Below are 15,546 nucleotides of genomic sequence, written 5' to 3' on the forward strand. Positions count from 1 at the left end.
CACAGAGGGAGAGCCTGCCTCCAAAAAAAGGGGGGAAAAAAGGTCCCTGAAACCTGGAGACAATTCACAGCCCAGCTTCAAGGGTTATACTCAGAGAGAAGTCAGGGGAGCCCAGGCCCCCGGCTGCCCAGCTCCCAGCTCCTCTCTGGGTATACTCTGTGGTGGGTCCTTCCCGGCCTTCCCAACCCTCACCCGGGTGCTTTCCCCCCAGGGAGCAGCTGCCCAGCTAAGCCCTAGCTTCCTCACTTAACCACTCCTAAGACACTTTATTTCTTGGCCTTCCGACTTTTGATACAAATATCTAAACCTTTCTGATTATGTCTCAACTTCCCATGAACCTAATCCAGCGTTGGAGACGTGTTGGTGTGCCCAGTCTCTATATACATGAGAAGACTAAATACGTTCTTAGAGTAGGAATTTTTCTTTTTAAGAAGTCACCAGCAGAATCTAGTGACCTTGAGCTCTTTAGAGCTCCCACGGAGACCAGCAGAGTGGCCAAGGTGCACGAAGCCGGAGGCCAGCTGCCAGGGGGCCTTCCTTCGGGCCTCCTCTGTGTGTTTTTCTGTGCCCCAAAGCCAGGCCAGCGTTGCGCCCACAGCTGCGTCCCCGCTTCTCTACATGGGTGGTAGGTCCCACCGCGTGCTCGGGTCTCTTTTCAAGGTCCTCTAGTTGCAATATCCCTACTCCCCTACCACCCCTACCCCGCCTTCCCCATCCATGCACCGTCCCTGGATTGGTTCGGGAAGGGAAAGTAAGGCAGCACCTAGTGGGGATCTATCTATTCCCTCCATTCTTGCTTCGAGAGCCTGTAAGCTTGGCCCACGACCTTGCCTTCCTCTGGGCGCGGCGCGCAGAAGGCACCTTCCCATGGGCTTAGATGCTTCTCTGGCACAGCAGCGGTGGCTCGAGCTCCTCTTCCCTCGAGTCCGGCACACATTCGCGTTTGGTGAACGCTTGTTGAACGATTGTTGCACGAGTGAACGACAGGGTGCGCGACGCTACAATGGGAAGCTGCGGATGGGTGGCGCTGCCTGCTACAGCCACTGGCCTAGCCGTGTCCTACAGTGCAAGCAGGTCAGAGGCATAGCCCATCCCCTGCAGCCGAAGGCACGAGGGGGTGGAAAAAGAGCCGCAGCCCGTCCACGGGGTGCACAATGGGCACGGTCTGCATTGCAGGGAAGGCGGGTGTGGCCAGCTCCCAGCGCGCGGTACGCACCAGCTCCACAGCTAGCAGCTGGAGCACAGCCTGCGCCAGCTCCTGGCCGAGGCAGCTGCGCGCACCGCCGCCGAACGGGATGTAATGGAAGCGGCTGGAGGTGCCCCGCGAATCTTCGCGCGCTGAGCAGAAGCGCTCCGGGTCGAAGCCTTCGGGAGGGCTGCGGTAAACTGCAGCCGTCTCGTGCGTGTCTCGGATGCTATACATCACGCTCCAGCCCTTGGGGATCTGATAGCCCTGCGGAGAGGCGAGGACCAGCCTGACCACTAGGCACCTGGTAACTGGGGACCCTGAACCGACCCTCCACCCCAGTGGAGGCTTGTGAAAACCTACCCTCCACCCCATCAGGCTTCCGAAAACCAGGAGGAAACCGCGATTAACCCGGAAACCAGGAGAAAGCTCTGTGTTCCAATCTCAACTCCTTCACTGGTGAAATGTATGACCTTGGACTAGATGTGCAGTCTCTCTGAGCTTCAGTTTCCTCATTGAAAAAATGAAGAGGAAAATGCCCACTTTGTTGGTGAGGATTCAAATTAAGGAGTTGGCACATATGAGTGTTCAGTAAAAAGGACCTATTAGTTAGGTCCCCGTTTGGTTTTGTCTGTCTTTTTTTCTTCTGACCTTGGATCAGAAGACCTAAATTCTAGTGCTGCACCTACCAGCTGCTAGGGTGGGAGAAACACACATGACAATTCCTCGAGGTCAGATCCATTGCAGCGCTCTTCTTTGCACTGAGCTGAAAACCTCCCATCCTTCCCATCCATCAGCTGGACAATAATGTTCAGATTTGGTACCCACACTTTAAGAAGGCGCACATGAGAATCAAACTGGCCAGTCCTGAAAATGTTGGAAGGCAGCTTTCATGTTCTCTCTGCCCATCCCTAGCTTTTTCAACCGTTTGGCTTTTTGATATGCCTTCGAATACCCTCACTACACTGCTATTCTTATATCAAGTTCCAGGGTGAATACTCAAAACTTTCTAACTGGGGAACAGAACATCTTGGAATCATCCCAGGAGCTCTCTCTCCTCTCTAGACATCAGTGTCCTGGGAACTGGAGGGTGGCTAAGACCCTTTCCTGTCTTCTGCCCACTTACTGGTTCTGTGCTCCCCTCCTGCTTCCCCTAAGGTCATGGAGGGCATTTTGGTGCCTGCAGAATGAAGCTTGCATTCCAAGACTGAGTCCCCATCCAAGACACTTATCACCACTTTTGTCTGAGTCTGCTCTCTCTGTAGTGACCTCTCCCATCCTAACCTTTCACTGCTCCAGTTCAAATGCCAGTTCTCCAAATGTGTTGGTGTCATCCAGCACTAGAGATCACTCTCTTCACACCACAAGTGGGATGACGCTGTCGGTCCTGGTCCCCTCCCTCTCCAAGTGGAGTTCCTCCAGGGCAGAATCCCAGTCCCTTTGATGCCTCCTAACCCTGGCACACAATATGCCACAAATGTTCACTGTGGCAGGAGGTGCCCATCTTTGCCTGGAGCCACCCAGCCACCAAGCAGGGGACCGCCGTGATAGCCTTTCAGGCAAACACCCGCTGCTTGGCACAGCCAGAGCCCCAGTGCCTGAGGCCACCACGGTACCCCCACAGCCCCGCCCCACCTGGTTGGAGTGTCAGAGCTGGAAAGAACCAAGGCAGCTTCCTTGCAGAGGGTAAACTGAGGCCCAGAGTGAAGAGGGAACTGCACAAGGTCGTACGGAGATGGAGTCAGTTCTAGACTTTAACCTTGCTCGGCCCAAACCAGCCTCATCCGTATTGTAATTCTCCCCACCCCTGGAATCTGGCCCCAGCAGGAGCCCTGGACGGGTTGCAATGAGGGATTCCTTGATCTTATGTGGGAGCCAAAGGTGTAGAGTACAGGACGTACTGAGGGGTTCTCTTTGTTCTCCATCCACACTCACTGGCTGGGAGGGGGCGCTACATGGATAAAAGTGTGTTTTTTATTCTAAAACTCCGCTCTCATTTAGTTGACCCGTGTGGACCGCCGCCAAGAGCTGAAGTGTACGAGATCCCTACTCTTGCGGGCTGGCCAGGCTTTGGTTCCTCAGCCCGGGATCGGGGAAGTGGAACAAGGCTCAGCCCATTTTACAGGACTGAAGGATGAGGCTCGGAGAGCAAAAGAGAAGACCGCGCCGTCGGAGTCCCTCCGCCCTCCTCCCACCTGGGCGCCGCGGCAGGCGGCAGGAGGCTGGCAGTGGGCGGGCGCGGCGCACTTACGTCTAGCTCGAAGGTGCACAGAGCGGTGCGGTAGCCCCCGGACACGGGCGGCAGGAGGCGCAGCACCTCCTTGACCACGCAGTCGACGTAGCGCAGACGGCCCAGGGCTGCGAGGCTGAGGTCCGGCTCGCAGCCGCAATCGGGCAGGGGCCCCGAGCCGCCTCCCGCTACCCCAGGTGTGCAGTCGCACGCGCGCCCCAGCCCCTGCGCCACCAGCTCCTCTCGGATCTTGGCGATGGCCGCTGGGTGCTGCAGTAGCAGCAGGACGAGCGAGGTGCTGGCACTGGCCGTGGTGAAGAAGGAGGCGAAGAGGAGCTCCACAGCCGACTCCTGCAAGATAGCCCCGGGCGGCACTGAGTCTCCCGCACCGGGGCGCTGGCCCGACGGCCCCCCGGAGATGAAAGTTACCCAGATTTACTACTGCGCAAAGCCAGAGGCAGAGAAGTGCTATTCCTGCCGCGACTATGTGCACCGTTTTGAAGTGAACTAAATCCCAAGTCTGCCACTTGGGAAAGTCACCTATAGCAACTGACAAAATTAGGATCTATCCCCCCGCCTTGCGATGGTTCCCAGAGAGAATGCGGGAACTTACTCTGTGCCCTCTCCTTGGTGCTTTAAGAATATTCACTCATTCGGTTCTCACCTCCCCTCCCCTCTGTGAGGCACAATTGCTGCTCTTGTTTTATGGAGTTGAAAACGGAGGCTCCGAAGAAGTGCTCAGGGTCCCACAGCTAGCACTCGCAGCCGGGCTGAGCGCTCTTAACCACCTGTGGTGCTGCCTCCAACCCCAGCGGAGCAGCCTGACAATGGCTACAATGCAACAAAGGCACCTGCAGCAGCAGCAGCGCCAGCCTCCTACCAAGGCCAGCCTCACCACTTCATCCTCTCCTTACCGCAGTAGTCCCAGGAGTCACAAAAGGTCTTCCTGGTCTGCTCTGCCCAAGAACGGCAGAGGAGGGGCCTGGTGGCTTCATCCTCCAGGCTCCAGTGCTGACTGCTTGCTTCTGCCTTCTCAAGTCCCACCCAGTGCCTTCCTTGCTGGCAGCACCCACAGTTTGTTTTATACACTGATTCACGCTATCACAAGATGTACGTGTTCCTTCCTCTCCTGAACCTCGAGCACACTGACTGTGTTTCGCTCACCACTATATTCCCAGTCCCAGCGTGGAGCCTGGCACTGAATAGGTGCAAAATAATATTTGCGGAATGAAAGACCTGGTTGCCCACTAACCTTGCCCTGCACCAGACAAGAGGGTAACTGGGATGGAGACTCCAGAGCCCCCAGCATCCTCCCTGCCCAGCCCCTGAGGTCCAGGCCAGAACTGAAGATTCCTGGCCAGTGAGTCCCTTCCTGAGAACCGGGAGGGTGCTATCACCCCTACCCAGCCCTGTCCACTCCTTTTTACTCTGCTCCCCTTAGCCCAGAAGAGTCCCTGTCCACCTGGCTCCCCCAGGACTCATGAGTCCATTGCTCATGTTCTTTTTGTTTGTTTGTTTTTGAGACGGAGTCTTGCTGTTGCCCAGGCTGGAGTGCAGTAGTGTGATCTCAGATCACTACAACCTCCACCTCCCAGTTTCAAACAATTCTCTGCCTCAGCCTCCCAAGCAGCTGGGATTATAAGCACCCACCACCACACCCAGCTAATTTTTGTATTTTTTTAGAAGAAACAGGGTTTCACCATGTTGGCCAGGCTGGTCTCAAATTCCTGACCTCGTGATCCACCCAAAGTGCTGGGATTACAGGCGTGAGCCACCGTGCCCGGCCTATTCATGTTCCTATTAGTTCCATTCTCAGAAAAGAAGCTAAAGCTGAGTCCACCCTTCAGGGATGTCTGGTAGAAAGTGGGAAACTGAGGCCCAGAAAAAGGATGGGTGGTAGTTGCTTATGGAAGATTGAGGTCTCCCAATTTCTAACTTCCCCTCCCCCAAACGTCACTCCTTTTTGGGTGCTGAAGTGGGTCCTGAGGCCATTCCAAAGCTTCTCCCCTCCCCTCCACTGTGTGTGTGATGTGTGTACATGGGGAGGGGTCCTAATTCTCCAGGAGATCCACAGCAGCCAGACAGACAGATAGAGGTGCCAGATGCCAAGATAGCTCATAGAAGGAGAGAGGTGATTTTGGAAGGAAGAGGGGAGCTTTGAGGATGTGGAGTTTGATCCTGAGCCCCTTAGAGTTTGTACAAAAATGAATGATGAGGGCTTTGCAAGCAGGGGGACAGCAGAGGCAAAGGCATAGAATGGCAGGGAAGTAGGTGGGGAAAGAAAAGGGAAGAGAGCCGTTTGTGGCCAGAAACATACAAAGATGGGCCTAGGATTCTTGGCTTCAGGTCTCCTACTGACAAGGGTGGCAGGTGGCTGTAGGCTGCACAGCTAGTGAGTGTGGCTGAGACGTGACTGAAGCACAGGTCTCCTCTTTCCCCTCATCTGAGGAGTGCCTCTGCCTCAAAGTGGGGCCACATAGGATGTGGCTCTGGGGATGCAGCACTGGTGTAGGGGCCTGCTGGGGATGCAAAAGATGGGGGAAGGAGCAACCTCCCAGCCCCTACCTTCAGCTCCTGCATGGAGGGCTCGTGGCCCAGCTCCCTTGCACTGTGAATGATCAGGTCGAGGGCATCACCTGGCTCTGCAGCCTTGTCCTCATGAAGCTTCTCAGAAATGGCCCCGTCCAGGTGCCGATGCAGCTGGTCCCTTGCCCGGATGCCCTGATGTGCAGGGAGAGAAGAAAGATGGGGCAGGAAGACTAAGGAGGCCAGTCCTGGCCACTTACCCAGAAAACCTTCTCTGCACTGGCTGTGCCAACATCCTGGTGATAACAGCCTTCCAGCTTAGCTCCTGGCCTGGCATATGGCTGGGCACAGTAAATGGTTGGGGATATGTCCACTGTCCACAAACATCATTCTGTCTTGATTATCACAAGCCCCCTCTGAGCCATGGCAGAGTTTACTGTCATCCTGAGGAGAAGATGTTCAGGTTCAGAGAGGTCAAGCAATTGCCCAGAGTCACACAGCTGTCTGTGACCATGCCTGGCACCAAGCCCAGTGTGGCTAGGGTCAGCCCATTGCCCTTTCCCTGCACTAGGCTCAGGCCAGGGCACCTTGATGCCCCCAGCAAAGCTCTGACTTAGAGGACACTATTGGATGTTGTAAGCATTAGCCTCTGTAAGGGCACGGGCAAGAGGGGATGCCTCTCCAGAGTTCAGGGAACAGTCACAGCAAAAGCATCCCCTCAGGGAAAGCACAGTAATTCAGCACTTGAGTTCTGTAGTCAGAGGAGAAGGGGTTCAAGTCCTGTTTCTGCCCCTACTAACAGTGTGATCTTGGTAAGTCAATAAAATAAATTTGGTCAATAAAATGAGAATAATAACACTTTGCAGGCTGCGATGATTAGATCAGAAAATGTATCCACAGTGATCAGCCTATAGCATGATCTTTTTTTTTTTTTTTTTTTTTTTTTTTTTTTTTTTTTTTTTTTTTTTTTTTTTTTTTTTTTTTTTTTTTTTTTTGAGACGGAGTTTTGCTCTTGTTACCCAGGCTGGAGTGCAATGGCGTGATCTCGGCTCACCGCAACCTCCGCCTCCTGGGTTCAGGCAATTCTCCTGCCTCAGCCTCCTGAGTAGCTGGGATTACAGGCACGCACCACCATGCCCAGCTAATTTTTTGTAGCTTTAGTAGAGACGGGGTTTCACCATGTTGACCAGGATGGTCTCGATCTCTTGACCTTGTGATCCACCCGCCTCGGCCTCCCAAAGTGCTGGGATTACAGGCTTGAGCCACCGCGCCCGGCAGCATGATCTTTTATACATATTATTTTTATTCAGGTGACAGAAAATCAGGGAATCAAACAGTGGGAAGACCCAGAACAGGGCGACCAAAACGCGGGATGGGCCATCATAGCTACTCTGCGGGTCCTGCCCATTTCTCTGAAGTCTGGAGAGGCAGCAGTTTTCTGATCTGGAAACCTAGAGGGCCCAGGGCCGGTGGAGCCGACACCCATCCCCGTGGGTCCGGGGCTGGTGCCGGGCTGGTTCGGGGCGCATCTGCAGCCCTCGCGCTCTCCACGGTTCCCGTTCCCCAGCCATCGGGGCTTCAGAAGAGGTGATGAAGGCCTGACCCAGAGACGCCGCTGTGGGAAGGGATCGGACCGACTGGCCGGACGTCTGCCACCGAGACTCCAAACTCTGGCGGCCCGAGCTTGCTCAGGCTGGAGCGTGTACCGGCAGGCGCGTCCCAAGGAAGGAGTGTGGCCCGCCTCGGGTCACACAAGCGAACCAGCACAAAGGCCAGGTCCGGAGCCTACAGCCGCGCCACCGCCACGACGCAGCCCACCCCGAGGCCGCACCGCCGTTACCCAGCAGAGGTGACAGACGCGCGGAGTGGGCGGAGGGTGCCCCGTCTGGGTCTGGGAGGCCAGCCTGCGTCGCGGAACCTCGGGAGAAGGTCTGAAGCTGGGGCGGCCGTACCTTGCGCAGACCACTGAAGGGCACGTCCAGAGGCAGTGAGAAGAGATTCTCCACCAGCTGTTCGAAGGTCCGGGCCAGCATGGCGCACTGAGCCTCGTCCAGCCGCAGCCCCAGCAGGATGCGCGCGGCCATGCGGAAGGTGAGCGCTTTGGCGGCGTCGTAAACCGAGATCGGCCCGCGCGCCGCGCACCAGGAGCGCACCTCACGCCGCAGCGCCCCCTGCAGGCGCGGCACGTAGAGCTCCAGCGCGGCGCGGCTGAACACTCGTGCCAGGACCTGCGGGAGCGCGCGTGATCAGCGCAGGAGGCAGTCGGGCCTTCTCTGCTTGGCGATTCCGGAATAGCCAGTAGGCCAGTTCCGGTTCTTTCCCCTTCTTCTAAGCAGCCCATACCTACACTTGCTGGCTTTTGCTTTCACCATTTCTCCCAGTTCTGCTCTGATGAACATAATCCCTCCCATCTAGGCTCCAGCTGCCATCTCCTCCAAGAAGTCTTCCCTGGCCCCTCTCTAGGCCTGAGTCTCCAGCGCTTCTGGTACCACAGTCACAGAAGATGGGAGATGAAAGAGCCCTTTAGCGCAGTCCTAACTTTATAAATCAAAGCTGAAGGTAACGGACCCGCCCAAGGCCACCCGATCCTTATCAGGCACATAGGTAGGATTCCCAGTGAACGCAACACTGGGGACCCGGCCTGACCCATTGCAGATGCCGGGGACCGCGGATCCAACATTTCCACGGCCCATTCCCGTTTCCACTTACCTTGCGCCGCCGCCGATGCGGATCGCCGACGGCACCTAGCAGTGTGTGCTCGCCCAGCAGGATGTGCGCGCTCTGCGGCCACTGGCTGCGCACCAGGCGGTGCTCGCCCAGCAGGATGGTGCGCACGTTCTCTGCGCCGCTGACGCGGATCACTGGCCTGCCCAGCAAGTGAGTCTTGAACACTGTCCCATAGCGCTCCCGGCGAGAACTGTGGAAGCGCGAGCCCTGCGAGCGAGGCAGAGCGAGGAGAGCTGGAACCTCTGGGCCCGGGCCGGGGATCTGACCCAGACGTCCCAGCTGCCTTTTCGGTCACAACTCCCTGCCCCTGGCTGACCCTGGCTGGCGCGTTTACAAAACAAGATCCCCAATGGGCCTGACAACTACTCTATGGCAATGTACATGCTCCTGTTCCTATTGGTGAGATGAGGAAACCGAGGCTCAGAATGAAGACGTGAGCGCCCAAGGACTCACAGTGGAGACAAGCCCCAGGCTCCTTTTCTACGCTTGCAGCACACGCTCCTCAGACCCCTTCCTAAAACCCCTTCCGTTTACCGCCTGCATTGTGTCGGGGAATTGCTCTGGGGAGAATTACAGTGACTTGAGGTCCCTTCGAGGGAACGGAGTAGGTGGGCAAAGGCGATGAGTTGTGCGTGCTTCCTGGGGTCGTGGGTGATGAACAGGGACTGGCTACAAATCCCGTGGGCATTGAGACTCAGGTGGGTCCCGTGGGAACCGAGAAAAGCGCTCGGGGTCGAACGACTGCTCACCTGAACTAACCAGTGCAGCGTTTCACCGAAGAAGGGCCAGCCCATGGAGCCCTTGGGCAGAGGCAGAGTGGAGGCCCGGTCCCGGCTCAGCATCCAGCGGAGGGTCCAGAGGTGCTGGGCTAGGCTAAGCAGCAGGCCGGTGCACAGGAGAGCAGTGCCAGCCGCCCCCAGCACTGACAGGCAGCTCAGCCCCCAAGGAAACATGATGAGCCCGCGGGGCCCAGGCCGCTGGGAGCGCAGGGAGTGCAGGGGACTCAAGAACCGCCAGAGCAGTGCGAAGTGCTCACCTGTTCTGTCCGGAAAGAGTCTGGAGCTTGGGGGCCAAGCCCGAGATTTATAAGCTTGGCTGAGAACTCCGTTCTAAAAACAGACGGGCGGTGGAAGACGGCAGTGACTGTGCGCCCTTAGGAAACGTGCCTTCCTCGAGGCCGGCGAGCTCAGGACATTTTCCCAGTTCCTGGGCCCAAATGCCAGTCCCTCTTGAAGATGCCCGCTGCCTCCGTAATACTCACACCCCGCGGCACCTCCCACCTCCTCCCGGGCTCAGCACTCTTTGGATAGAAGCAGCGAGGGAGGGCGAAGAGAGGAGCAACTCACCACTGCTGCCAACCTGGTCTGCAGACCTCCGCCCCACCTCTCCCTCCTCCAGTCGTTTAACCCTTCTCGGCCCATCCTGGACAAGTTTATATAGATATTGGCTCCCTCCCTAAGGACCGATACCGGTTCACACAACGTGACGTGTTTTGCATATTTAAAGCGCTCCACGCAGAGTGGTGATTGGTGGCCGTGGGCAGCGGCACACTCAAGGAGGGTGCTCTGAGTAGGGAGTGGCAGTGCTTGGGCTGGGCTCGGGGCTTGCACTGCGCACGTCCTCGGGCCGGACCTGCAGGTTCGAGCCAGAGTTTCCCGACTCTTCGCAGGCGCTCAGAAAGTCTACGAACCTAACCGGCAGAAAAGACCCGGGCTTGCGCCCCGCAGCGCTCCTGGCCCACCCCGGCGGCCGCTGGCTCTTTCTGCGATCCCGCCCTCAAGCTTCTAGGTGTCCTCCTCTCACCACTCCAAGGTGAAAGGACTAGGCTTTTCTCTCCTTTGCTCCTACTATTTTCAGGGAAACTGCGGTAGCCAACGCCTGCGTTGGCTTCGCAAGAGCTCACTAGGGATAGCCGGGACGAGATTCTCCGAGATCCTCTGACAGCTCCCCACCTCTCCCGGCTCTCTGATGTATCACGTCAGGTATCCTTCCATAGATGCCAGTACCACTGCTGCCCTAGGCTTCATAAACACGCCCTAAGCCTCCAGAAGTGGATACCCACCAGCACCTTTCCGGTATCAAGGGCCGAATTCATCCTTCCCTCCCTCCCCCAAATTTCCCCGCGGACTCTAATCTACACTGCTACATTTTGGGCTTTGTGCGTCCCATCCAAGCGTTCCAAATGCCTCAGGACTCACTCGTCCTTGTCCCTACAGCGCAACCTGGGGTGTGTGGAAGGGTGCAGGGTGCTTGTATTATTGGGAAGAGTAAAGAGGACCTACAGTGGTCTGCTCCAGGCAGTGCAAAGGCAGCATCTCTCTGAATCCTGGGACGTCTCAGCCAAAGCAGGCAAGACACCCAGGTTGGCTGGAGGGCTGGGTAAAGCACAAGGGATAGCCACATTCCAGTCTTCAGAAAGAGCTAGCTGTTCACCGCTCTTCTCTTCCAGATTTTACTGTGCTTGAAGAATTACCACGCTTTTCATGTAATATCTTTAAAAACATGAAATACTGTGGATTAAGAGATGATCAAGAGAACAAGTGCATATATATAATATATATATTGTTTGTTATATAATATATATATATTATTTATATATATAATATTATATATATAGTTTGTTTGTTTTGGTGTCACTCCCATTCCAATAACTAGGAAATAATAAGCCTTTTCTCCAGGAAGTACTTGTTTTAAATCAGCAAGCTCTTAATAGACAAAACAGCAATGCATTTTCAACTTGCTCAATATTTTTAATATTTCATCACAAAATCCAGAGATGTACCTATAATTCTTTACACTTATTTTACAGAGTCAGGCATGGTTTCTTACAGGCATAAATCCTGAAAAGTCAAAGGGAGGACTCAGCATAAATACAACAAAAGGAGAATAAAGACTGGATTTATATTGCCATTTGGGCCACGGAAACATACACAAAAGAAAATGTACATTTGTTTTAGGTTTTCCAGAGTTCATTTGGTTTGGCTTGTTTCCACAATGAGGATACAGTACTGAAATCTGCTATTTGAAGAAAGTAACCTGACCCCTGTGGTAACTTCTGTGTGTAAGAACCATCTACCTTCACACAAGCTGCACCTGAAGTGGTTAGCCCCATTTTGTTCCTGTCCTCTCTTTTAACTGGAACCAAACCAAACAAATCCAGAATGGGGTCAGCTACAAGCAATATAGTTAGAAATATTAACCCTGATGAACAGAAACAACACTGCATCTTTAGAAAATCCAAAACCTTTTGTTCATATTCAGAATGATTAAATTAAACCACCCAAGTAGAACAAATAATTCACATTCTTACTGAGTTAAATCAAGTTTGATTTTAGGAAGCTTTAAAGATTTGTCTATTTCCCCCTCAGAATTAGCAGAATTATAAATTTTGGTCTGCTTAAATCACACTGAGGTGAAAATGAAAGCTAAAAGTCAGAAAATGGTAGTGAAATACTACCATAACAGACGTGACTGCATTCCAAAGCCATATACTGATCAAAAAACAGATTATCATTCAAGTCTAAATAGAAAAAAAAAAACTTATGAGTAGAGGCATAAGTTTTTCAAATGTATTTGTAATCAGTTTCATGTACAATTTGTGAGAATTTATGTATTACACTTCTGCATTTTTCCCCTAAAAGTGAAAAAAATGGTCATTTTTTCCATATATAAAATAGTATTCGATTATTTAAAAATCCATACAAATGATATTTATTACTATTTCTTGTTTAAGCCCTCCTGTATCTTCTCTATTGTATTTTTAGATTCTGTAAACAAATTACTATATCATGACCAATACTTGCTCGAGATCAATGTTGAATCACGGATTTGGTGTCACTGAGTGCAAGCGACGTGAAGTCTATGCGTGCTGGGACATACCATTCACCAAACTTCTCAGCTGTTTCACGACTGTCTCTATCAGCTTCTGTTTGTCTCGATCATTCTTCCTAAACTGAGCAAATATATTGTTCTTTTTGCTAGTATCCTTCATCCTAGAAACATATGTGAATGAAGAAGCTTAGTAAAAGGAAATTAAAGGCTAAGCTGTCACAAGTTAAATATCTTGGCATGCTCTGAATTATCTCACACTAATCCTATGCTTGAAAAATATACTTCAAAGAAAGTAGGTACTAAATAAATATACAGATATAGCAACCATGCAAAAAATTAGAAGCTTTATTTTACATGCTATATTAAGTGGTATTTTTGCATTAGTATATATATCTAAAATATGCTAGGTTTGGCACTATCACACTATTTTCTAATATTATTCCACAAAGTATGCTAAAATACATACCCTCTATAGACTCTGCTAATCACATTCATAGCAAGATAAGGTGAAAGGAAAATAGCATTAGAAAATGCAAAACAGTAACGTTTTTGGCCCAGTTGCATTTCATGGCATTGTAAAATACATTTACTTTAAACACTTCCTCTTGTCCATTCAAGTCAAATACACCACAGATATTTTGAAATATAGGAAAATAATACACAATTTTAATTTAGAAATTGAAAATTTTAATAGTGATACTTTTTATTTTTATTTTCTTATCCAGCAGCCCCCAGAATCACGGCAGATTCAGAGAGACTCCCAATAGTGATACTTTAAATGAAATATGATTGAGTAAAGAAAACGTCTGCCACATAATGAGAAGGAAAAGTTGACACCTAAATTTAGGTTTAGTTGTACAAGATGCATCTGTAAATCCTATTACCTTGGTTTTTATTATATATTTTTTTCAAATCACATATTTCTCTACCTGTAAAGAATCCAAGTCCATAATATTAAGATTTAGATAACACTGGTAGCAAACATTCCAATTCCTGGTCACATCTGACAAAATAACTTCTTTCCTGAGTTATAGATTTTTAAAAAAAAGAAAGCTCCAATTGTCACATCCCCAGTAAACATATTTCTAAGGTCAATTAAGCTTGCAAATCAGAATACAAAGGCAAAGATGTTTTGTTCATATCAATATAAATAGCTGTTGCTTATACACTACACCAACTCTGAAGGGCAAGAAAGAAAGGCTTAACTTTTGGTCATTCAACTAGAGTGAGCTTTTAAGCTCCATCTAGACTTTTCTTTTTTGATGGAAATCTCTAGTTCTTCATTTTATCACTGAATCAAAAAATGCTGAAACGTCACACAAAAAAGTTTTCAGAATATACTCACTTCTCCAAAAGAGTAAGGGCTGTGTTTGGATTCACCCGAAGGTACTTAGAAGCTGGCTGTCCATAATCAGCTAGATAAGTAGACCAATCCCAAACCATAAATAGGTCAAGGAGCTGAGAAAGATGGGGGAACATAAAATGTGAAATTATTTACCCACAGTTAATACATAAATTAAGTATATGCCATCCTTGGTCCATTTTAATACGGCGTGCTTCTTAGATGAAACAGAATGAGATTCATTTTTAAAACTTCATTAACTGCACTTTATAACCAAAATAGATCTTTTCACTTTACTAAAAGTGCCAGGGGGTATTTTCTAGTAAAATACTTTGTGTTTTCAAATAATTGCAAAGTAATTAAAACACTGTTAATAATAATATATATTAACCCTTGTACTGATGTAATTTTATCTTTATGCATTACTCAGCCAGTATCCAAATTTAAATAATAAAGGTTGCTGTACTACAACCTATACGAAGAATTTTAAAGAACTTAAATTGAACCTTTTTTACTCAGAGGTAAGTATGTTTACCTTTCAAAGATGCTGTTTGCACCTAGACTTTTTCCAAAGTAATTTAAACCAAAAGCTCAGATAATCTCAATTAAGTGCATTAAACAACCTCTGCTGGATTCTCTCTCGTGATAGATCCTCGGTAGTATTATTAAATGAGGGCTTCAGGATTCAGCCTAACTCTAGGCTACCATTTTGTGTAAACAAACAACAACAAAAAAGAAACTCTCTTGTTTCCCATGGTGTCTTAAAATTGACTGTTTACTTTATAATCTCCAGTTAGAATCGTTGTCAAATATGGAAGTAATCTTTTAAAAGCTATGCCATGCCTAAACCAAAGCACCAAACTCTTTATCCAACTTTAAAACCCTAATCCCCTTTAAGCCATTTAAAACCAACTTCCTATCCCCATTTGAATTGTTTCAGAAAGCTAAATGCTTTACTTACTACCTTCCTTTAGTTTTTATATTCTTTTTGTTTTAACTCGCTTTTTAAGTAAAGGGTCTTACTGGTTTTGCTTTCAAATGGAGGAAACATTTGCATTTACTCATGGGATACAAGAGCCAACCACTGACTCTGAGAGGGATAAAACTCTGGGGTGATTAAAACCTTATAAAGAAAGGTTACCAGAAACTAGCTTTTCTTGGTGAAGGTAAAGAACTTGTTTGACTCTTTCCCTATCCAATTTAAAGGTATTAATAGAGATTTTCTTGCAACAGGAAGAACATTGTATAATGAAAATATTAACCTATGAAAAGCCACTCTATTTTCTTACAGACAAGATACCATTCTGGCCCATTCCAAAAGTTGAAACACTGGGACAGAAGCTATACTGAGACAACGTCAAAGAATACACTGTCTGAAAAAGAAAAGGGAACTTAAAGTTCTGTGTAATCTTCACCTGTTGCTTGGCCACATTTTCCCCTCCCTTCACAAAGAGGAAAAGTTACTTTCTTTTTTTTTTTTTGAGACAGAGTTTCGCTTTTGTTACCCAGGCTGGAGTGCAATGGCGCGATCTTGGCTCACCGCAACCTCTGCCTCCTGGGTTCAGGCAATTCTCCTGCCTCAGCCTCCTGAGTAGCTGCGATTACAGGCACGCGCCACCATGCCCAGCTAATTTTTTGTATTTTTAGTAGAGACGGGGTTTCACCATGTTGACCAGGATGGTCTCGATCTCTTGACCTCGTGAT

The 15,546-nt window shown here is 50.1% G+C and overlaps 2 protein-coding genes across 15 annotated transcripts in view; both read right to left on the bottom strand.

Moving 5' to 3' along the window:
• Nucleotides 1-10,020, bottom strand: CYP26C1 (cytochrome P450 family 26 subfamily C member 1). The gene is made up of 6 exons (XM_017498185.2): nucleotides 9,419-10,020; nucleotides 8,652-8,876; nucleotides 7,895-8,170; nucleotides 5,982-6,137; nucleotides 3,438-3,767; nucleotides 1-1,453 (listed from the first exon to the last, which is right to left on the bottom strand). Exons 1-6 carry the CDS (start codon nucleotides 9,620-9,622, stop codon nucleotides 1,076-1,078), a joined length of 1,569 nt encoding a protein of 522 aa, XP_017353674.1. The 5' UTR covers nucleotides 9,623-10,020; the 3' UTR covers nucleotides 1-1,075.
• A 1,374-nt stretch (nucleotides 10,021-11,394) lies between these two features.
• EXOC6 (exocyst complex component 6) overlaps nucleotides 11,395-15,546 on the bottom strand; it is a 219,542-nt gene continuing 215,390 nt past the window's right edge. For 7 of the 14 annotated variants that reach the window (XM_037727728.1, XM_037727727.1, XM_037727726.1 and 4 more), the window contains 3 exons: nucleotides 13,846-13,958; nucleotides 12,967-12,981; nucleotides 11,395-12,661 (listed from right to left, as the gene is read on the bottom strand). In XM_037727728.1, coding sequence (XP_037583656.1) covers nucleotides 12,529-12,661; nucleotides 12,967-12,981; nucleotides 13,846-13,958 — 261 coding nt within the window. In that variant the 3' untranslated portion in view covers nucleotides 11,395-12,528. The remainder of the gene's footprint in view (nucleotides 12,662-12,966; nucleotides 12,982-13,845; nucleotides 13,959-15,546) is intronic. The other 7 variants (XM_017498178.2, XM_037727723.1, XM_017498180.2 and 4 more) reach the window with 3 other exon arrangements.

This window comes from Cebus imitator, unplaced genomic scaffold (assembly GCF_001604975.1).
Source record: "Cebus imitator isolate Cc_AM_T3 unplaced genomic scaffold, Cebus_imitator-1.0 Scaffold238, whole genome shotgun sequence".
NCBI lineage: Eukaryota > Metazoa > Chordata > Mammalia > Primates > Cebidae > Cebus > Cebus imitator.

Coding starts and splice junctions, on each gene's coding strand:
- CYP26C1 (XM_017498185.2), bottom strand. CDS start 9,622: ATGTTTCCTTGGGGGCTGAGCTGCCTGTCAGTGCTGGGGGCGGCTGGC. Junction 8,877..9,418: donor CGCTGCACTGGTTAGTTCAG/GTGAGCAGTCGT, acceptor CCTCGCTCGCAG/GGCTCGCGCTTCCACAGTTC. Junction 6,138..7,894: donor CCTTCAGTGGTCTGCGCAAG/GTACGGCCGCCC, acceptor CCTGCACATCAG/GGCATCCGGGCAAGGGACCA.